Below are 22,473 nucleotides of genomic sequence, written 5' to 3' on the forward strand. Positions count from 1 at the left end.
CTGCCCTCATCATCTTTCTGCCCCACTATAGTGCAGAGCATGGTTTGGATTTTTTCTTCAAACCTAAATGCCACAACCTCTATAACTCATAGAGGAAGGAAGAGGATTTGCTTTGTTTAGTCAGTTTTAATGCATTTAAACACAGACATCAAGGACAGTACATGCGTCATTTAAAATATGCACCAAGTTTACCAGCGACTGAAGAAGAGCAGAGTGACTGATGAAACTACTGAGATAAGGGATCTGTGACAGGCTGACGGCCCCTTCAGGGCAGAGTGGGGGTGCACAAAACTCACACACCCATATCAAGCATGGCTTTAATTCGAAGAGTGGTGGGTGTGATTTACATGGAGTATTACCTGCAGAGTGGTGCTTGGTAGCTGCTGGTAAGCAGAGTATGCCGGAGAATTTGTGCTCTCTTTCTTCCAGAGTAGCATATGAGTACTCTACTCTCAGAGTGGGGCTGGGCTGTTTTGCTGCCTATGACATTGAAAATGCTATGTTCTGGTATTCAGTTTCCTAGTCCAGAGACTCTTGATCCCCTCCTCTTTGCCCACTCCTCCCTCAGTACTGACCTCTTCCTCTTGCTTCCGCACCTTTCATGCATTTATCTGGTGTTCTGTGTGCCTCCCTTAGGCCAGGCTCTGTGTTGAGCATTAAAGACATTGAAATAAATTAGATCCCAGGTTCCTGGCCTCAAGAAGTATACATTCTGATGGCACTTGTTACATTGCTTGAGCCTCAAATGGGGGGAGATCAGTAACAACTACTTGGAGGACCAGAAATCTGAGAGCTGGGCCTCAAAGGCTGGGTAAGATTTATGTATAGAATATTTATATTCTATATACGAAAAAGGGGGATTGTGTGTGTTTATATGTATATGAACACACTATATAATATATATATACATATATGAGAATGAGAGAGACATCTACAGGCGTACCTTGGAGATATTGCAGGTTTGGTTCCAGACCAGCACAGTAAAGTGAATATTGCAATAGAGTGAGTCACATGAATTTTTTGGTTTCCCAGTGCCTGTGAAAGTTATGTTTATACTATACTGTGATCTGTTAAATGTGCAGTAGCATTATGTCTTAAAAAACAGAGTACATACCTCAAAAAAAAATATTGCTATAAAATGCTAACCATCCTTGAGCCTTCAGCGAGTTGTAATCTTTTTGCTGGTGGAGGGTCTTGCCTCAGTGTTGTTTTTGTTTGTTTGTTTTAATTTATTTTTTAAATTTATTTTTGGCTGCGTTGAGTCTTCGTTGCTGCATGCGGGCTTTCTTAGTTGAGGCAAGCAGGGGCTACTCTTCATTGAGGTGCGCAGGTTTCTCATTGCGGTGGCTTCTCTTGTTGTGGAGCACGGGCTCTAAGCACGTGGGCTTCAGTAGTTGTGGCACGCAGGCTCAGTAGTTGTGGCTTGCGGGCTCTAGAGCACAGGCTCAGTAGTTGTGGCACACGGGCTCAGTTGCTCTGCGACATGTGGGATCTTCCTGGACCAGGGCTCGAACCCGTGTCCCCTGCACTGGCAGGTGGATTCTCAACCACTGTGCCACCAGGGAAGCCCTTGCCTCAGTGTTGATGCTGCTGACTGATCAGGGTGGTGGTTGCTGCAGGTTGGGGTGGCTGTGGCAATTTCTTAAAATAAGACCACAGTGACATTTGCCACGTCAATTGACTTTTTCTTTGATGAACGAACTTTCTGCAGCGTGCAATGCTGTTTGGACATTTTACCCACAGTAGAACTTCTTCCAAATTTGGAGTCAATTCTCTCAAACCCTACTGCTGCTTTATCAACTAAGTTTTTGTAATATTCTAAATCCTTTGTTGTTATTTCAGCGGTCTTCACACAGCTTCTTCACCAGGAGTAGATTCCATCTCAAGGGACCACTTTCTTTGCTTATCCATAAGAAGCAACTCCTCATCTGTTAAAGTTTTATCATGAGATTGCATCAATTCAGTCACATTTTCAGGCTTCACTTCTCATTCTGTCTAGTTCTCTTGTTGTTTCCACCACATCTGCAGTACTTCCTCCACTGAAGTCTTGAACCCCTCAAAGTCATCCATGAGGGTTGGAATCACCTTCTTCCAAAATCCTGTTAATGTTGATATTTTGACCTCTTCCTGTGAATCATGAATGGCATCTAGAATGGTGAATCCTTTCCAGAAGGTTTTCAATTTACTTTGCCCAGATCCTTCAGAGGAATCACTATCTATGGGCAGCTATAGCCTTAGGAAATGTATTTCTTAAATAGTAAGGCTTGAATGTTGAAATTACTCCTTGATGCATGGGCTGCAGAATGGATGTTGTGTTAGCAGGCGTGAAAACAAAATTAATTTCATTGTACATCTCCATCAGAGCTCTTGGGTGACCAGGTGCTTTGTCAGGGAGCAGTAATATTTTCAAAGGAATCTTTTTTTCTGAGCAGTAGGTCTGCACAGTGGGCTTGAAATATTTAGTAAACCGGGTTGTGAACAGAAGTGCTGTCATCCAGGCTTTGTTGTTCCATTTATAGAACACAAGCAGAGTAGATTTAGCGTAATTCTTAAGGGCCCTAGGATTTTCGGAGTGGTAAATGAGCGTTGGCTTCAATTTAAAGTTATCAGCTGCATTCGCCCCTAACAAGAGAGTCAGCCTGTTCTTTGAAGCTTTGAAGCCAGACATTGACTTCTCTCTAGCTATGAAAAGTCCTAGATAGTGTCTTCTTCCAATATAGGGCTGTTTTGTCTGCATTGAAAATCTGTTGTTTAGTGTAGCCATCTTCTTTAATTATCTTAGCTAGATCTCTAGATAACTTGCTGCAGCTTCCGTATTAGCACTTGCTGCTTTACCTCACACTTTAATGGAGACAGCGTCTTTCCTTAAATCTCATGAACCAACCTCTGCTAGCTTCAGACTTTTCTTCTGCAGCTTCCTCACCTCTCTCAGCCTTTATAGAATTGAAGAGAGTTAGGACCTTGCTCTGGATTAGGCTTCGGTTTAAGGGAATGTTGTGGCTGGTTTGATCTTCTATACAGACCACTCAAACTTTCTCCATATCGGCAATAAGGCTGTTTTGCTTTCCTATCATTTGTGTGTTCACTAGAGTAGTGCTCTTAGTTTCCTTCAAGAACTTTTCCTTTGCATTCGCAACTTTGCTAACTCACAAGAGGCCTAGCTTTCAGCCTGTCTCGGCTTTTGACATTCCTTCTTCACTGAGCTTAATTATTTCTAGCTTTTGATTTAAAGTGAGAGATACGTGACTTTTCCTTTCACTTCAACACTTATAGGCGATTGTACAATTATTAGTTGGCCTGATTACAATATTGTTGTGTCTCAGGGAATAGGGAGGCCCGAGGAGAGGGAGAGAGACAGTGGAACAGCCAGGTAACCTAATAGTCAGAACGCACAACATTTATCAGTTAAGTTTACCTTCTCATACGGGCGTGGTTTGTGGTACCCGAAAACAATTACAATAGTAACATCAAAGATCACTGATCATAGATCCTCATAACAAATCCAATAATAATGAAAAAGCTTGAAATATGGCAAGAATTACCAAAATGTGACAAAGAGACACGAAATGAGCAAATGCCATTGGAAAAAATGACACCGACAGACTTGCTTGGTGCAGAGTTGCCGCACACCTTCAATTTGTGAAAAATGCAATATCTGTGAAGTGCAATAAAGCAAAGCACAATAAAACAAGGTATACTTATATACAGAAAGAAAAACTGGAGTGACCCAGTAGAATACCAGTGACCCAGGTAAAATAGTATGAGTAGAAGCACATAGGAGACCATGTGTAATTATATGTAGAAGCGTGAAGATTTCTGAATGGTTCCAGCAAAGAGCAAATTTAAAGATACTGTGAAGGATAAATTGGGAAAGGTAGATTATTCAGTTAGTTGTTCAACATCCACTGGTGCCCATTTTGTGCCAAGCCGTGTGCTGGGAGCTGGGTACAGAGTTGAGAAAGATAAGCCTAGCCCTCAGGGGGCTCAGTCTAGTGATTGTCCTTGATAATTTTTTCCTTTATCTTATTTCTCTTCCCTTACCCAGAGCTTTTGTTCCTCCTTGTCAGAAAGAGAGAAGATCCCCTGTTGAGACAATGGTTAATAACTTTTCTTTGAAAGATACACATATTCAAGGAGCCAGTGTTTCTTCCACATTATAAAGCCCCTCCCATTTCCTGTGGTTTTTTCACAGATATCAGGGGTCTGACCAGTGCCTCGCAGCTGGAACAATTGAACAAACGATATTGGTACATTTGCCAGGATTTCACTGAATATAAATATACACATCAGCCAAACCGTTTTCCTGACCTCATGATGTGCTTACCTGAGATTCGCTATATTGCAGGTAACATTCTGGGTCCTGGGCTTCCAGCCCTTCCTTGCTTTTCTTAACTTGTGAAGGGAATGAGGAAAACAGTGTTTTCAGGATGCTGATGCCAGGCCTATCACCAGCTGAATAAAAGAGGTACTACCCCTGCCCTCAGAAAAATTATATTATAATGAGAAGTTTGTTTTTTCTTTGTAGGGAAGAGAATCTAACATTTCCTAAGCTCCTGTGATGTGCAGGGTCCTTTGTGACCTGATATCATTTAATCTCAATTTCTGCAGGACTGGTGGTTGGTGATATTATGGCCATTCTATGGATGGGGAAAGAAGCTCAGAGTTTCTCAAATTAACGTCATTTCCTGAATTATATACTTTAAAAGGGTGGATTTTATGGCAGGTGAACTAACTATATCTCAATTATTTAATTGATTTTATTTCATAGAATTGCCTATAGGTTTTTGAGGATCTTTCATTAAAAGTGATATCTTTAAAATAATTCTCAAAAATCCTGTGTTCACAAAGGAATTTTTGTTTTAGTTGTTTTGTGGTCTTGACCCCTTTCTGAGCTTCTTGACATTTTAAATAGGTCCATTTCAACATGAAATCCTGGCTTTTGTTGTTGCTTTACTTCCATTTGGTAAAGATTCTTGTTTATAGTTATCTAGCACATACTGAGGGGCAGCTCGGAAATGTGACCTCTGGGCTGAGATTGTTCCTGTAAAATTCAGCAGTACAATTTTGAAGGAAAAAAATTTTCAGTCTGATAAAATCAAATTTTACTTTCTGGGTCACAAAATAGTCTAGGAGATGTGAACTGGACTTAAATAAACTATTGGAATTTTAGGAGTGTTTTGATAGTGTATGTCTCAGCATTTTTAAAACTATGTTCTACCAAGCAAGATATTAATCAGGTGCTCTGTGAAATACAGGTCAATAATTATATCCCACTCTCCCCCACAGAGCTGGGTTGTCAACACTGACAGCCCTTGGAATCACCTGGGAAGCTTTTAAAAAATATCCATTCTTGCGTTGCACCTCTGAAGATTCTGAGTTAACTGATATGGAGTGGAGCCTGGTCATCAGTATTTAAAAAAAAAAAAATTGCCAGGTGACTGTAGGGTTCTGTCAGGGAGAAGAACTATAGCCTCATATTTACAAAGTATATTAGCATCCTGAGTGCTCTTAGAAGTCCTCCAATAAAAAAAACCTGTTTTAACCCTGAATTTCTCAATTTATTTGCCCCTGTAAACCCCACCTCCTTTTTCCTTGCTACGTTTTATTAACCCATTATACTATTCTGAAGAGCAGTATTTTATAGAATGCTAGTTAAAGAATCTACTAGGAAATGAAATAGGATATAAGTTTCTCATGTTGTTTTCGCTCTAAGAGGACATCTAGGAATACCTTTCAGTTTCAGATTCCTCATCTGTAAAATGGGGATTAAAAAGTAAAATCTGTCATACAGAAATATTGTGAGAATTAAATGAGATAATGTATTTAAACACCTAGCACAGAGTTCAGTATTCTTTGGATAGTAGCAACAATTAGAGCTTGCACCATTACTGGACTCCCTAGGGCACCAAAATAGGTCTGGGTAATAGGATGTTAGCCCAGTCTGTTTTACCTTTGTAATACTCGTGGCACTTTCCTCACCCGTCACTAGAAAAGGCAGTGTTCTTTCACCAGCCCAAGAGGAGGCAAACACGCCCTTCTACTAGTGGCCGCGGCTAACTTTTCTTTTTCTGCCTTTTCCCAGGAAAGATGGTGAATGTACCCCTGGAGCAGCTGCCCCTCCTCTTTAAGGTGGTGCTGCATTCCTGCAAGACAAGTGTGGGCAAGGAGTGACCTGTCCCCAGCACCCCTCCTCAGGCCAATGGCAAGGCCTGGGGTGGGCAGGACAGGCTCCGGAAGAAAGAGCCAGAGAGACCAAGATGGAGGCTCTGGAGCAGCCTTGCCAGTTGCCTCCATAGCAAAAGAGTTTTTGTTTGTTTGTCTTGTTTTTTTAACCTCATTTTTCTATATATTTATTTCACGACAGAGTTGAATGTATGGCCTTCAACATGATGCACATGCTTTTGTGTGAATGCAGCCGATGCATTTCCTTGCAGTTTACAGAATGTGAAGATGTTTAATGTTACAGTTTTGTCATTGTTTAGAGATAGTTCTTTTGTATTTTGAGGGAGAGGGTGGGATGGGGCTGAGATGACTATTTCCATAATATTGACAAAGATGACTACCTCAGTGGAAAGGGAGGGGTGTGACCAACCCTACTTTTTCCACGTGTTCTCAGCAGATTCATACATTTGTCTGTCAGAGAGCAAACTGCCTTTTTCTAGCTACAGAATTACCAGGTAAGAGAGCACACCATAAAAGGGAAAGTGGTATTAGGAGGTTTACTAAGCAAAGTGGGTGAGACATTGGGAACAGGACAAGAGATGAGGATTTAGCTATCTCTTTTCTTTGGAAAGCATGAAAGCTGAGAGTCGGGCACAGTGACCAAATCTAAGTTAGGTGTCCTCCCTCCAGACGAGTCCTCAGGGAGAAGGGTTTCTTTTCTCACACCACACTGTGGGGCCTCCCCTCTCCACCATCCATACGACCACTACTAATTTCTGCCACTGTCACCTTTTCACCTAGGCAAAGCCCTAGTGGTAAGCTAATCCTTGGGATTTGCCTACCATCTCCCTTGGGGCTCACAGCTACCTAGTTTCCTTACTTTCCTTAGACTCATTGCCTCTCCCTTATAAAACTTGACTTCTTATTGGCCCTTTGAAAAAACGGGTGAGTTCAGAATGTCATGTCCAGAGTCCTGATGCCCACTACTGATTTACTCTCCTTTCACCTTCAAAGAGTAGTGGGACAAAGACCAGACTGCTAATAGCATAAACACTCCTCTTTTGGAGTTCCCTGTTTCTCTCCCCACCCCATCCCATTCCACCTCCAGATCTGAATCTAAAACTGCAGTCTCTTTTCCAAACAGCTGGAAGGATCATTCACCCGTCTGCTGACCAGAATTTTTGCCCCTACATTCTACTCCATGCTCTCCTAATCTCTCCCAAAATGAAACCAGGTTTCTTCAGAATAGTAAGCCCAAGACCCAGAGTGGCCCAGCTGCCCCTTAGAGTTATCCGTGGCCTGGCTGACCAAGGTATGGAGGGCTAGAGTCCAAAGCTCCTGGAAGGGAAGGGGGGCTTTAAACTACCTCATGTTCCTAAAGGCCTGGCTGCCCCCTCTGCAGGTATGGCCTGGACCCCTTGTTCTTTCACTACCTGCCCCACCTAGTCCTGGGAAATGTTCCTTACCCTCTTGGCTTTGGCCAGTAGTCACACAAGGTCTGTCATGGAACTCTTTCAGGTGCTTTTCCCTTCTCTGCCTTACTACAGCAGTTGTCCCTGCCTAAACCCACGTACCTCCCACAGCCAATGCAGCAGACAGGCCAGTTAGCTGGGTACATCCCTGGCTAGGCTTGAGGGGCCTACAGGACCTCCTTTTGCCTGTTTAGTCAAAGGCTGTTTGCTCTCTTCCCAGCTCAGCCTAGCACACTTACTCAGAGGGCCACAACATTGTGTGCATATCGGGTAGTCCGCGTCAGATTGTAATTTTTTCTTTCCGGTGAAATGTTACGGGTACCAGCAGAGTGATGACTTTATCCCTTGATGGATCTAAAACTCAGAGCATTACTTCCCAATGCTGTTTCCCCATTTGCTCTGAGAAAGGAAAAAAAAAGAAGAGACGTGGTCCTCAGGAAAAGCGCCAACCAGAATGTTTTTCACATGTCAATGGGAAGATTTGTGTGTGTGTATTTGTTTATTTCTAAATTCACAATATTTTTGTTTTTCTGCTCTTTTATTTAACCAACTAGATCACACTCTTTGGCTACAGGTCAGACTCCGAGCCGCTTTCCTCAAGGTAGGGGAGGATACACATATCAGAGACCCCTTCTCCAGGACGGCTCTAATGTGCTGCATCTTTCTTTGCTAGACCTCCATCGGCCAAATTATTATTATTTTTTGAAATTGCTTTTCTCTTAAATTAAGCATTTTACTGGTTGGGTTGGGTATCAGAGGGAACAGCTCTCCATGAGGCAGCAACATGTCTCTTTAATAATGCAGCATTAAACACAGCAAGTTGTTAATTTGTGGAGTGGGGGAAAGGTTCTGCAAGTTGCCATTGTACAAATCCATTTTTACAAATGTTTGCAGCAGATTCCACAAGAACAAAGAGCCCATTCATTGCTGAGAGCCCTGCAGAATCTCTGAGCCAAGTGGCCTTGTGTTCTGAGCCGGAGCCTGACCTGTGGACCACCTTTAATGTCTTCTGCACCCAGTCCTTTTATGACGTGGGCTTTTTTTAAACAGGGTAAAGTGACTGTGTTGCGTCGCAAACTCAGGTATTATGAGAGGAAGGTAGGAGTGTAGCTAGCAGTGTGGAGACATTAGGTCAGCCACTAGATGTATTTGTGAATTCAGTTTGAAGGACACAGAGAAAGGTTGGAGGGGGAGGTTTGATGTGTTTATTTTTTGCCTTTCTTCCCATGATGTTTGGTTAACAGGTAGCCTTTTTGCTAGTGGAAAAGAAAAAAGTTGTGCATGTTGTCTGTAATTCCCCTCCCTTCTGTCCTCTCTCTGATCCCCTGCCACCAGCAGCACTCACTTTGAGTGAGAATTTTTCCACCATAAAAATATGACTCTGAAGGCTGTGTGGTAAAGGAGAATCCCACCTCATTGCACTGCGCTGAAACGTACAAGCTATTCCCTTCCTTTCCCTTTGAATGTTTTCTTGACCCGAGACAGAAGTTTGGAATCTTGGAACTTCACCTACAACTCATGCTCTATGGCTCCTTTGTAGACTTTTGGCGTCTTTCACAAGGCTTGGTGGTCTTACCCTCAGTCTGGAGAAACTCCCCAGAACCTGTCTCAAAGCACTCCATCTGGCTCAGAGGATACCCAGCCCCCCAGCCAGGCCTGATCCTTAAGTTAGGTGGGCAAACCTCCAGGGACAGAAAGCAGCAGGCAAGAACCTCTGTCCTGTTCCCCAGATCCAGAGGAGGAGGGATAGAGGGAACTGAGGGGTCTCCATGGCATCATGACAGTCACCGTCTCCACAGCACCGTGCCTCTCACCTGCCACCCCTTGTCAGGGAAGAGAGTCCTGCCGTGGCCAGTGTGTCACCAGGTCCTTAAAGCCCTGGGCTCTCTGAGCTGGCTGCCTTGCTCTACTGCCCATATCCTACCTTTGTTCTCAGTTTACTGGGGAATGGGACAGACGGAGACAGACAGACAAACCCAGTATGGGCAACATCTAGGCCATGTCCAAGGTTGGCCAAAGTAAAGGGACTCTGGCCTCCCAGCAGGGCAGGAAGTTGAGCAGTGGATCCAAGTCTTTAGCTCTGGGCCCCTGGTCTGTGTCTTTTTTTCCTTGTTGCTTTTTAAAATTTTGCAATTGTTTTAAGAAATCCAGTCTTTTAGACCAGCCCTTTTATTAAACTTTAAATTTTTCTTTGATTTTTTTAAAGTAAAAAAAAAAGAAAAAAAAATTAAAAAAAAAAAAAAACTAAACAAAAACCCCACCACTCTTACTTTCCCCAACTTGATCCATGAGAGTCCCCCTGCACTCCCCTCTGCCTTTGCAGTTGATCATTCCTCCCTTTTCCCTCAGCTTGAAGCATCTATGTCCAGTGTCTGTGAAATGATGTTTTATCTGTGTCTCAGGATAAGAAATGGCAATCATTCCACCAGGTGCTGGAAACTGGTTAGCCTTGAGGCAAGGGTTTCTAGGACCACAGCTCAGGGATGTGTATTTAATTACAGGGTCCCCAGAAACCCCTCTCCTGGCTACCACAAGCAGCAGCTTCTTTTCTGGGCTTGGGAGCCAGACCTGGACAGTTTCCTCAGAGGCAGGGCCCCCAGAAAAGATCCTGGGGCTTCCTCTTTGGCCAGAGCTGGGCTCCCTTGAGACTTGAAGAATTCTGGCTGTCCTGCAACATAAGCCGCAGTGACCCTGCCTCTACCGGCTCACAAGATGCCTGGTCCCTCTGCCTAATCCAGTCCTCATCTGGCCTCCCTTCTCTGGGCCTGCGGCCCTCAATGGGCCACAGCCTGCTCAGGAATCAGTTGCAGGCTCAAAGGGAAGCTGTGAATCAGGCCAGAGCCTGCTTCGAGCCCAAGAAAAAGGTTGTCTTAACGGTGGAGGCTAGTCTTCCAAATCCGAGAGCCAGCCCTGCCAGCCAAAGGATCATTTTTGCCCTTTGGTAACCATTGTTTTCTTTCTCTGAAATGTCTTATAATAGGTGATAATGTTGTTGACTCAAATTTCCATGAAAAAGAAAAAAAAAACAAAAAAACTACCTCTTGAGTGACATCCTGGTCTATTCCTCTCTGAGGAATCTTGTGGGAAAAGAATACTGTAGCTCCTGCTCTGTTTACATGTTTCTGTTGGGAAAGAAACCCCGCCTACCCTGGGGTGTTGGTGTTTTTGTCCATGTTGCCATCCCAGGCCTGCGATAGGGGCTTGTGGCTGTGTTGTAATGTCTGGGCCATGTCTGGGGAGTCCTTCCCACCTGCCCAGCCAGGGACTAGCCACCCCCTTGAAGAGGCTTCCATTTCCTTCCTATGATCCAAGGCACAGGGAGCACCACCTCCCGTGACACCACCTTCAGGAGCTCTGGTGGCACGTGCATCCATGAGCCTACCCCTGGGCTACCTACCCGAAGCCCACCTCTACCCACAGTCCTGTATAGGAGTCGAGTAAACAGGATGTCTTTGAGCCCTTGTCCCCAAAGGGCCGGCCAAGGGCTGTCCGCCAACCTGGCTCCATCAATCCTGCATGACCAAGTGATAGTTGGCGGGCTCTGCTACCCAGGCCCTCTGCTACCTCCCACCCTGCCATCTGGCAAGGGATGGGCCCTTTTCTGTGAATTGACTACCTGTGGAAATGTGACCAATTAGTGTGAAATGCATGTTTAGCAAATGTTAGGTACTGTATTTGAACCAATAAATGTGAATCCTTCTGCACACGGCATCTGTTTGTGAAGCGTGTCTGGGGTTCCGAGGAGGGACGATGGGTTGTCCTTAGGAGCTGGGTGTGCCTTCAGACCAATTGCTTCTGCTTGTAGCTGATACTCGCCCACTTCCTATTGCTGAGAGAGTCTGGCAGAGATCTCTCAGAACTGTTTGAATCAGTGAGCCAATACTGACTGAAGTGCCTGCTCTGTGTGCCAGGCAGTGTGTTGGGACTTTTCACAAACCTGAACCTCCTTGAACTTCAAGAATTATTACCTCTATTTTGTAAATGAAGAAACTAAGGTTAAATGAGGGTAAGGGACTAACCAGCCAGAAAGTGGCACAACTAGAGGAATTGAGTCTAGCAGGGGAGGCAAACTCAGACCTTTGCAGTACAGTGGGATCAGGATTGTAATTAAGGATGTATATGGGGATGTGTATGGGCGTTAATGTCATTGTGGTCCAACCAATTAATGCCTGCCTTTCCAGAAAATAGATGAGGTTTTCTAGAGGTGAGAAAACGGAGTCTCTGAGAGGTCATGAGACTCAGGAAGAGCTTCACAGGTAAGTGTTGAAGGTAGGCCTTGAAGAAAGTCACCAGACAGAAAGAGGAGGATAGACCAAGTCAGAGGGGTCAACAACATGTTTGAAGACCCAGCTGTGAATCAAACATATGGAATATTCAGACATAACAGGGTTCTGCCATGGCAGGAATGGTGGCAGATGGGAGGTTTTTGCAAGAGTTGTGGCTGGAGAAGCACTTGGAGCCTTGAATGCCACATTCAGGAGTTAGAGGAAGGAAAACCATCTGCTAAATCTCAGGAAAGAGCTAAATCTCAGTGACAGCAGTGTGCTGGTGGGTGGCCTGCCTGTATGTCACTGTGGTCCAACCAGTTAATACCTGTTTTTCCAGAAAATAGATGAGATTTTCTAGAGCTGAGAAAATGGAAGCTCTGAGAGGTCAAGGGACGTGCCCAAAGTCACAAAGGAAGTGGCAGAGTCCTGACTTGAACCTAGATCTGCCCAACTGTCCTGTAATCCTGCTGTTCCTACGATCAGAGAAGTGGCGGAGTTTGGGTTGAGGGTTATTTGAAGACAGATAGGAAAGATGAAAGCTCAGTTTGGGAAGATAAAGGCTGAGGAGTCTGATCAAGTTTTGTTAAATCCCATGTGTGAAATGAGGGGAAGCCCAGCTGCCTTCCCATACCTCAGCCTTCTCCAGCACAAGGGACCAGAGAGCCCTTGAGGTTTGAAAGAGATGGTTTTAGAATAAAGGAAATGCTGCAGAACTAATTAGTAGATTCTTTTTTGCCCCACAAGAGGGAACAGATAAGACACAGAGGTGCAAGGAACATATTCGCTAAAAGCCTGGTAGTGAGTGCCAGGCTCTAGGATTGGTGTTTTACATGCCTTGGCTCCTGTAATCCTCATAACAATTTTGCAAGGTATAGGTCTCAGCCCCACTTTACTCATAAGCAAATTGAGGCTCGAGGAAGTTAAGCCATTTGCCTAAAATGACACACGAGTAAGTGACAGAATTGAATCCAGGTCTTTTGAATCCAGGTCTATCTGATACCAAAGTTACAACAGGCTTCCTCCCTTCTGGGCCTTAGCAACTCCAATAGTGCTGAATATGAATGTGTGGAGTTTGTAACAAAGCTCAGGAATGGCCTTTGGTTGAACTTTTTGCTATTAACAAAACAAAACTCAAACTAATAAAGGATTAATTTCTATAAGAGGTGAATGAACAGACCCAAATTGATCTGAAAAGCAGTGCTGTCCCAAATATATGTAGAATGCTACAGACACCAAATTGTGGTTTCTCAGAACGTAGAGAACCCACAGGTGTCTCCATGGAAAGAGAAGTAGGAGTTCTACTGCCGAAAATCTGGGAAATACTGCACTCACTTTACCTTCCTCTTATTGGTTCGCAACCTTCGCTGGCATATTAAAGGCTTTGAGAAGTCCTACCTAAAGAAAACTTTAATTTTGATTAGCTCAGGGTCTACCAAAAGTATTTGACCATGGACCATTCTTTCCTCCTGTTAAAATTCTGTTGGGACAGTGTTCCATGGAATAAAATTTAGGACACTGCTCTAAATTTATAAATTGCTACTTAACTAATGCTGAACTTTTGGTTTCTTTGAGTGCCAGGCAAAAACCTGGAAGTAAAGAATAATAAAGTAATTAACATATATAGAGCAAGGCTAAGTGCTCTGCTAATAAGCATTTTATGTGCATTTGATTACTGATTCCTCAACCCTATGAAGTTGATGCTGTAATGATCACATTTTACAGGTAAGAAAACAAAGGCCCAGAAAGGGTAAGTAATGTGCCTAAGTTTACATAACTTGTATGTAACCTCAGGAATGAATAAAAACCAGCACTGATTGAGTGCCTTCTACTAGGATCTACAGAGACCCTTACTCTTATGCAAACCCTCTGAGGTAAGATTTATCTCTATTTAACTGAGGAGGAAACAGGACATGCTGGCAGCTCTGGGTTGTCAGAATCTGAAGCCAGAAACCCCCAGAAATGGTGGGCAGGGGAGGGTGTTAGGATGAGGTTGGATGTGGCTACATGGAGCTCTCTCTGGGGGATCATTTTCCTCAGGCAGATTGTGTGACAGCATACACATCAACCAGAGGTCTCACCACCTGAGTTCTAATTCCAGCTCTTTCCTTTTCCAGTCATATGTGGCTTTGACCCAGATAGATACCTCTCTGATCCTCACTGTCCCTGTCAGATAAATGGAGTTGACGGTGCTTGTATCTTGGAGGTTTAAGGAGGATTCACTATAGGTGGTTCAAAGTAGGGGCTCAATGAAGTCAATCCATAAAAGGAAGCTGTGTGAGGGGAGCTGCAACCCCTCATACTCCAATAGCAGAAACCCAGAAAAGCCAGAAGCCCCCTCTCTGACTTGGCCTGGCTGCCCACCCAGGTTTTAGGTCCACAGTGGTAATCAGCCTCTCTCAGATCCTGTGGCAAAAGTGCCCAACTGTCAGACCCAGGGCTCTTGGAGTCTTGTTCCCTTGGTAACAAGTCTCACCATGGAGACCACAGCCCCATCCTTGCCCTCCCTGCAAGCTCCCTCTCCACAGACCTTCCCTATTCAACACCTAGTCCTAGGAGCAGTGTAGGAACTAAGGAAAGCTTCAAGGAGGCCCTTCCTCAGGCTGAGGACTTTGAGGCACAGCCAGGAAGAGAGGCAAAGGGAACTCCCATTTTTTGTGTCTATGCTTAGCAAGGTTCTGAGGGGTCTACATATGTGGCCCCATTTAGGTTGAAAGTCAGACACTCACCCTATTTTATGTAAGTGGAAGCTGAGGCTCAAGGAGACAAGATGGACCAGCTCAAAGTCTCACAGCTGGTCAGTCTTGGATCGAGACTTGAATCCAGGGTTTCTGAACCAGGAACCCCTGCTTTCTCTGCAACTCCCCCTGCCACACTCACACACGCACACATACACACACACATTGTCAAGACACAGCCTCCAGCCTCAGTCTGGGGAGGGTTAGGTAGGTGGGTGAATCCCCTCTGCTCTAGGCCTCTGCTGGGAGCAGGAGCAGCAGTCCTTTGAATTCTGGGCTGGCCTCTGGTAGCAGCAGCAGTGGAGGAACTGCACTATTTTAAGCCAGGGCCGGCAGGCCCCATGTGGGCACAGGGAGGGTGGCCTCGGGCCCTTGGCCAGCTTCCCGGAAGTCACCATGGCCTCCCTCCTCTCCCCTGAGCAGCTTTCTGAGGCAGTCACTTCCCTACAAACAGGAAGGAGGCTCTCAGGCCGAGACCTCCAGCCCCAGCTTCCTCCTCTTACAGCCCCCACCCCGCAGTCTTCGCTAATACATGGGGGAGCCCCCCAGCTCCAGGCCCTGATCAGTGTCCATTATCTGGGCTGTCTCTTAGCAGGTGGGTGGGAGGGGGTCTGGACTTCTGCTGCTTGGGCTGTCCCGGTTCACCCGTTACAAGGCTAAGGCCTTCACTTGCCCAGGATCCTCACCCACAGCCTGATTTCTCCTATACATTCCCATTGAGGCTGGCCACTCTGAGCCAGAAAGAAGAGCAGAGGTATCCCCAGACTTGGTCCCACTCAAGGACCTTAGGGAGAGACTAACTGGGACATTCCCAGAGAAAGACGGGGGCAAGAACTGATAGACACAGATTGACTGTGGCAGAGACAAAAGCAGAGAGAGAGAGAGACAGCTGCAAAGGGCTGGGGCCAGGAGGGCAGTGGGGTGTCTCTGAGTGGTTGCTCCTGACCACCTCCAAGCACAGGCTCTGTCTCAGGGCTGTGGGGGCCCACCGGCTGCATGGCTGAAGAGGAATGTGGGGAGCAAGGCTGGGTCACCCCTTGAGGGCCAAGCGTGTGCACTGTAAGATAAACTACCCCAGGAAGGGGGCCCCAGCTGCGGCTGCATGCTCCAGGAGCGTGGCGGAGAGGCCCAGGCCCAAGGCTGGAGCCCCAGCCCTGCCAGACACCCATCTCCTGCATCTCCTTCTGAGGGTCTCCACCAGGCCTCACAGTCTAGAAGGTCTCAGGACCCTCAGCCTAGCCCTTGAGGGCATGCAGATTGCCATTCACAGAAGAGCAGGGCGCCCTGGGAACACCGCCAGCCACAGTCTCACTTCTCCAGCCCTGGCTGCAGCCCTGGCTCAGGTGAGGGGGCTGGGGGGGTGGTCTCTCAGCTGACCATGCAGAGCAGGGCTCCAGCAAAGGGGCACTGTCATGGAGCAGCTCAGAGCAGGACTGGGATTTGTCCCCATGTGCCTTTGCACACTCGTGCACATGTCCGAGTCTATGTGCACATGTCCATGTGCTTACATTTCCATGTGTTGCCAGGAGCCCCACTCTGCCTCCACAAGTCCTTGCTCTCAGACTAGAAAAGTAGCCCCCAGAGGCACCTGGTCTCTCCCACCCTCACCAGGTGGTCCAGCCCCGAGAGCCATGAGGCAGAGGGAGAAGAGCAAGCAGGTCTTTTGCCGTCCCCCGGTCCCCCTCCCCACACTGCAGCTGAGGCTCCCGCCGGCCACGGCCTTGACCCGGCACTATGGACTTCTCTGACATTGGCATCGGATCTGAACATCTGGCAGCAGGCTGATAAGGGGTGCAGCGGAAACTGCCTCTGCTGCTGCCAGCAGCCCCACCCCCTCCACTGCCCTGCAAGGGGTCTTCACATCCACACTCTCTTTCCAGCTCAGGGCCCCTGCCCCTCTCTTTTCTCATTCTCTGCTTCAGCCAGTTTCTCTCTCTCTCTCTCCCATTTCTTGTCTCATTCCTTCTCGACCCCCCATTCCTCTCTTCTCTGTCTCTCTGTCTCTCTCTCTCTGGCCATCTCTGCATCTGTTACGCTGTCAATGGGTCTCCCTTTTCTCTCTCATTTTCTGCCTCATTCTTTCCATGGCTTCTCTCTTTTTCTGTCTTTCTTTCTACACTGTACCCCAACCCCAGCCTAATGGTTCTTTCTCTTCTCCATTTCAGTTTTTGGGTCTCTGGTTTGTTTGTTCCTTGTTCCACCTCCAGGAAATAGGCCTGGCACTTTGGGAAAGTCCCCACTTAGAAGAGAGATCCTGGGCTTTGCTTGGGGAGGGAGGGAGGAGGGAGCCTAGTTCAGGACTACACCCCTTCTCCTTCCCCTCTGGGTGGGTCTCATGGCCTGGGACCACCTGGGCTGGAGCTGGAAGGAAAGGACAAATAGGCCACCCAGGGGCCCCAGCAGAGTGGAGAGGACTCTGTGTCTGAAAGCCCAGGTTCTGGACTCCCACTGCCTAGATTTGAATCCTGATTCCATCACACCCTTGTTCTGTGACTTTGGGAAGATGCCTCATCTCTCTGAGCCTGAGTTTCCTTATCTCTCAAATACTGTTCATGGAAGGTGAGGGGAAAATACTACCTACCTCCCAGGATGATAGAGAGGTGACTGACCACAGGTGTGGAAAGGTTAATAGGGAACCAAGCAAATAGGAGGCACTTTTGCGTTAGGGCCTTGCACTCCCAGCATGCCTCATCCAGTAAGGGTGAGGGCAGAGGGGGCAGCACAGAGGAAGAGGATGTCAGTAAACATCCACGGTGATTGGGGTGAGGAAAACCCAGCCCGAGTGGTGGAAAGTAACAGCTGACTGCATATAGAGAAGGCGGCAGGACAGGAGAACAGGCAGCAGAACTCTACACCCACAGGCAGCATGTGGGTACAGCGGCAAGCAGTCATTCAACAGACACTCGCTGATGCTGGCTGCTGTGGACTCAGAAATAAATCAGCCCTGAGCCTTTCCTTGAGGGTTCCCCAGGCTGGGGTGAGTCATTCTATCACAGAAGGGCAAACAGTGTTCAGGATGATGTTGCAATCTCAGACTCAACAGAGAAAGGGCCCCTAAGGACAGACCTGCCAGTCCTTTGGTTGGTTGGTTTGTGTTTTGCCAACATTTACTGAGCACAGACAACATGTCAGGCAGCCACTGAGTATGTTACATGTGTTGTCTCATTTTGTCCTCATTTTATGGAGAGGATGTGAGACCCAGGGAGAGGAAGTGACTGGTCCCAGGTCACACAGCTAGAACACGGAAGAATTGGGATTTAATATAGAGTCTCTGCCACTAGCGCCTCAGCAATTCTTCTCCAGACTCAAGGCCTTATGAGGAGACTGGCAAAGCCAGGCTGGTTCTTTCCATGGTGCTGTGATGTTGAAAGACCCTGTTTGTCCTATTTAAGAAGGTGGGGAAATCACCTTTGCACCTCTTCTGATGGGATACTTTGTCAAGTAGTTTTAGAATGACTCAATATATCCATGATTTGTAAAAATTAAAACAAAACTTTTAACTTCATCCCCAAAACTTCACAAAGTATCCGATCAAAAGAGGTGCAAACGACCATGATTGTTTGTTGTTCAGTTTTGTTACATGTATATGATATATTGGTGATATAGGGTATTTGCTGGAATACTTCTTTTTCAAATCCAGAGGATGAGTGGTATTAATCCAGAAACAAAATCATTATATTAAAATGGGGAGACTAGTTAGGTTCAGTCATATGCGAGAGAAGTGTATCCTGTAAGAACTTCTATGGGTAAAAAAGACATAATTATGAGGTCATGCACAATGGGGAATAAGTTGCAAACTATGTCATAGGTAGAATTAGAATATATTGAATGAGTAGAATCAGTCAGTTATGATTGTCAGAAAACGTATTGTCTTGTGTGTATTTTCACAATAAAAAATGTCTTACCTATTGTGTTAATCATTTCACAATATATGTAAATCAAATCATCATGCTATATGCCTTAAACTTATACAGTGACGTATGTTAATTATTTCTCAATAAAACTGGGAAAAAATGTTTTAAGTGGCACAATGAGGAAGACACATTAGGTTTTAAATATAGTTGGCTTTAGTTATACAGAAAAATCCCTCTCATCCCAAGCCAGATAAGTGAGGTGTTCTATGTTATTTGCCTATTTCCTCAAATGAAGGGAGTTGTGTGTGGATTCTCCACAGTTGTGTGTGGATTCTCCCATGGTCCCCCTGTGCCCCTCCTCACCACCTAGGACAAGAGGCTGGGAGGTAAATCCTCTGAGGACAGAGACTTCTTTCCTTTTCTTCCCTTTCCTCCAGTGCCTGGACCAGTGTCTGGCACCTAGTGTGCCCTCAGTGAATGTGAGATGAATGAAGGAATGCACAAAAGAATGGGTCATGCATGGGAGGGGTGCAGAGCAGAGCAATTGGGCCCTCCGAGACCAGGATGTGTGTGGGCCTGGAGATTGGAGAGGGACACCCTCAGCTGCATGGGGAGGCCTGGCCTTCTAGAAAAAACCCCTTCCCTCTGCCCTGCCCTAAATTTCCTGGTCTAGCTACCCACTTGGCCTACCCTGGGGCCACTGTAACCAACCACCTGGCTCTGGAGGCAGTCTAAGCCCAGCCTCAACTTTCCCAGCTGCATCAGCGGCCCTCGGTGGATGGTGACGTTCAGAGAAGCCAACGTGGAACGCGCACACGGGGAGGTGTTTATTCAGCTCACCTGCTTGCCTTCTGTCCCCCTCTTCCTTTCTTCACTTTCTGGAAGAGTAAAAAGACCAGGCCAAAGCAGCAGGGCCACCTGGTCAAGTCATCCATGCCCCTGCCTCCACGCCAGCCCGACCTGACTCCACTCCATGTCTGGGACAGGCCGGACCCCGCTCGCTGGGCCAGGCCCCAGGGAGGTAGCCATTCAAAGGGAGAGAGGCCGGGCTGCAGGCGGGGTGGGGGAGCTGCCCATAAATCAGGCCCCACTCCCACCCAGTCGCTAACAAGCGGGGCTGCCTACCCGCCTACGTGGGGTCCCTGCCTCTGGGCTGCCACAGCAGCCTGGAACAGCCAGCTGGCCAAGGCCTCCTTGAGTGCCTTGGCCTCCGCCCCCATCCGCAGCCCCGAGATAGATAGGGGTATTTTTTTTTTCTTTTAGGAGAAGAAAAAAAATAGACCTAAATGAAGAGAAACACCAACAAAGAAGGAGAGAGGCCTGCAGAGTCACGTGGGGGCAGAGACCAATTGGGCCTCCGGTGGCCCCCCCACCCAGGGCGGGGAGGAGGAGGAGGACGTACGGACAGGGCCAGCCTACTGTCCGCCCGCCGCCCGCCGTGGCGTGAAGGAGCTCCCGTGTGCCCACGGTCGCCACTGCCCCACCTGGGCCGCTGGAGCTTCCGCTAGGACCCCTGGTGCCCAGGGTCCACCCTCATCCAGCGTGAGAGCTCGCCTTCCGCTCCGTAAGTGAGGGCCTGGGCCCAGGCCTCTAATGGCCAGCCTCCCTCCTCAGTGCCTCCCTGCGGCCTGGGCCGGCCACTGCCTGCTCTGCTGAGTGACTGGTGCCCGCTACTCTGGGCAGGGAAGGGGCCAGGGATCTCCCCAGACCTGCCCTCCCACCATGCTTCCCCCTCTTTTCCCCTGGGTGGCTGATGGGAGGAGCTAGGCCTATGGAGACAGGCCCTACAGGGGTCTGTGAGTGTCCTGCTGTCTATGGGTGCCCGGGTGTCCACAGGACTGTGTTGGCCCAAGCCTCGTAGTCTGTGAGTATGTCTGTGGTCCCTGGGTCCGTCTTTGGGTCTCTGGGTCTCCCTGAGAGTCTGTGCTGTCTCCATGGATGTCTCTGAGTCTCTGTGTAGATTCATGCATCTGTCTCCAGTATCCATCTGTCAGTCCGGGTTCTGTGGCTGGGCCAGGTCTGTGTTTGCTTCCCTGGGTAGGTGGGTGAGGGGCTGTGATTGCCCACATGTTGAGCTGGAACCTGGGGCTGTGAGGGGTGGGTGCAATGAAGCCTGAAGGGTCAACCCAAGGGCTTCCAACCAGTGACAGTGGAACCTCTGGGAGAGGGGATCCAGGTGGAGGGGGCAGGGGAGAACAGGCTTAGAGCACAGCCGCCACCCCACCTGGGTCCCCAGCCCAGACTTGTGCTTACACTGCCTGGGTCTTCCTCAACAATGTCCAGGAGACCCCCGTGGGCTCCACCCTAGAGAAGCTGACTGGGGATTCCCCAGCCCAACCCTCCCCCTCAGTCCCCTTCACTCCGCTGCAGAGGTGGTGCTGCTCCTGTTTTCCACTTTCTGAGGGCCCTTCCCTGACGGTTCAGAGGCAGTAGCACCCACCCGCCAGCTCCCGCAGATACTCTTGTTTCTCAGGGGCTTGGGGTGGTGGGGGGGGGTGGTGGGGGTGGTGGTGGGGCTCTGCAATAACTCTCTTTCCTCCCTCCTCACCGAGACTGTTTCATGAACTCTCACGGAAACCACAGAACCCCTTCTGTAGGGCCGATCTTTTCCATTTTATATACGGAGAAACTGAGGCTCAGAGAAGCAAAGTGACCTGCCGGGGCTTGCATCGCAAGTCGGCCGCAGATTCTGCCCTTCATTCCGCTGAGTGAGCGAGATGGGACGTGGTCTGCGGGGGGTCTCGGGGCCTTGGCTCGCAGGACCAAGGCGCCAGCTCCAACCAAAGCCAGAGGCCTCGGGGTAGAGGCCCAGACGAAGCTGACCGCACCCAAGGGTCCGAGCCTTCAGCCTTCAGATCTGAGCCTTTCAGTCGCTGCGTCGCTGCGAATGCATAATTGTGGTATTTCCCGGCTTGAAGATCGCGGCTTTTTGGCTTTGCTGTTCTCAACACTCTCTCGGACCCTAGGCGCCCCGAGGGGGCAGGGGCAGGAGCAGGATGCGCCTTCCTCTCTCGGGTCTCAATTTTTTCATTTGAAAAATGAGAGTGACGGAGTAGACGTCCCCCAGCCCAGAGCAGTGGCTCAGCCCGTCCCGGCTCGACCCGAGGACCCCTTTGTCCCGGGGCTGCGGGGCACTCTCTCTTGCCCTGCCCCCAGCCCAGGTGAGAGCGCAGAACGGGAGGGGAGAGGGATATCTCCTGTCCCTGGGCTCTGTTCCCCCAGCTCCCGCGCCTTCTGTGGCTGGCTTCGGGTCCTCACCAGACTTCGGAAAATTCGCAGGGTGGGATTAGGACGACTCCCATTTCCAGCCAAGCAAACTGAAGCTCAAGGAGGAAAAAGAGCTTGTCCCAGGTCTCCCAACTGGACGCTCTCCATCGATGACGCAGTGCCAGGCATGTGCTTTGCCAACACCACTTCGGTTCATCCGCACGACCACCCTTAAGGAAGTCCAGTCATCATTCCCATTTTACAGATGAGGAAACTGAGGACCACAGAGGGGAGGAGATTTGCTTAAAACTCCAATGAGGAAATGTGCCTGGGCCGGGGGAGAACCCAGTTTCTACCCTTGAACCCATACCTTGGCCACGGCGCCCCACGTTCGCCCTACCTACTTCTACGCTGCCAAACGGCCAGCGCCCCCAGCGTGGCCCTCGCCAAGACTAAGCTGGATTTGCAAATAGGGACTCGCCTCCTTTCACCGCAGGCGGGTGGCCCGAGGCTCCCAGGCGCCTAGCACCTGCTCGGATTCCGGGGTGCCCGGGCTCTGGGAGCCGGGATGGGGATGTGGGGCGAGAGGGTGAGGGGAAAGGCACGAACCCGTCTAGGGGGCGGCGGAGGGCGCGGGCCCGGCCGCCGCCCCCGGATACCGAACGCGCTAATATGGAGGGGCCGGCCCCTGGCCCCAGCGCGGCGGGTTCGCGCAGCACGCACTGGCGGCGTAGGGGCCCGGGTCCCAGGTGCGCCTCAGAGCGGCCCTGGAGGC

General features: G+C 48.4%; 1 protein-coding gene across 4 annotated transcripts in view; it reads left to right on the forward strand.

Moving 5' to 3' along the window:
- The window catches only part of NR6A1 (nuclear receptor subfamily 6 group A member 1), a 213,379-nt gene extending 202,044 nt beyond the window's left edge, over positions 1 to 11,335 (forward strand). For 3 of the 4 annotated variants that reach the window (XM_082467788.1, XM_082467789.1, XM_082467791.1), the window contains 2 exons: positions 4,193 to 4,345; positions 6,083 to 11,335. In XM_082467788.1, coding sequence (XP_082323914.1) covers positions 4,193 to 4,345; positions 6,083 to 6,171 — 242 coding nt within the window. In that variant the 3' untranslated portion in view covers positions 6,172 to 11,335. Of the gene's footprint in view, positions 1 to 4,192; positions 4,346 to 5,286 lie in introns of all 4 variants that reach the window. The other variant, XM_082467790.1, reaches the window with a different exon arrangement.
- Positions 11,336 to 22,473: the final 11,138 nt, after the last annotated feature.

Source organism: Balaenoptera physalus, assembly GCF_965194825.1.
Source record: "Balaenoptera physalus genome assembly, chromosome: 7".
NCBI classification, from domain to species: domain Eukaryota; kingdom Metazoa; phylum Chordata; class Mammalia; order Artiodactyla; family Balaenopteridae; genus Balaenoptera; species Balaenoptera physalus.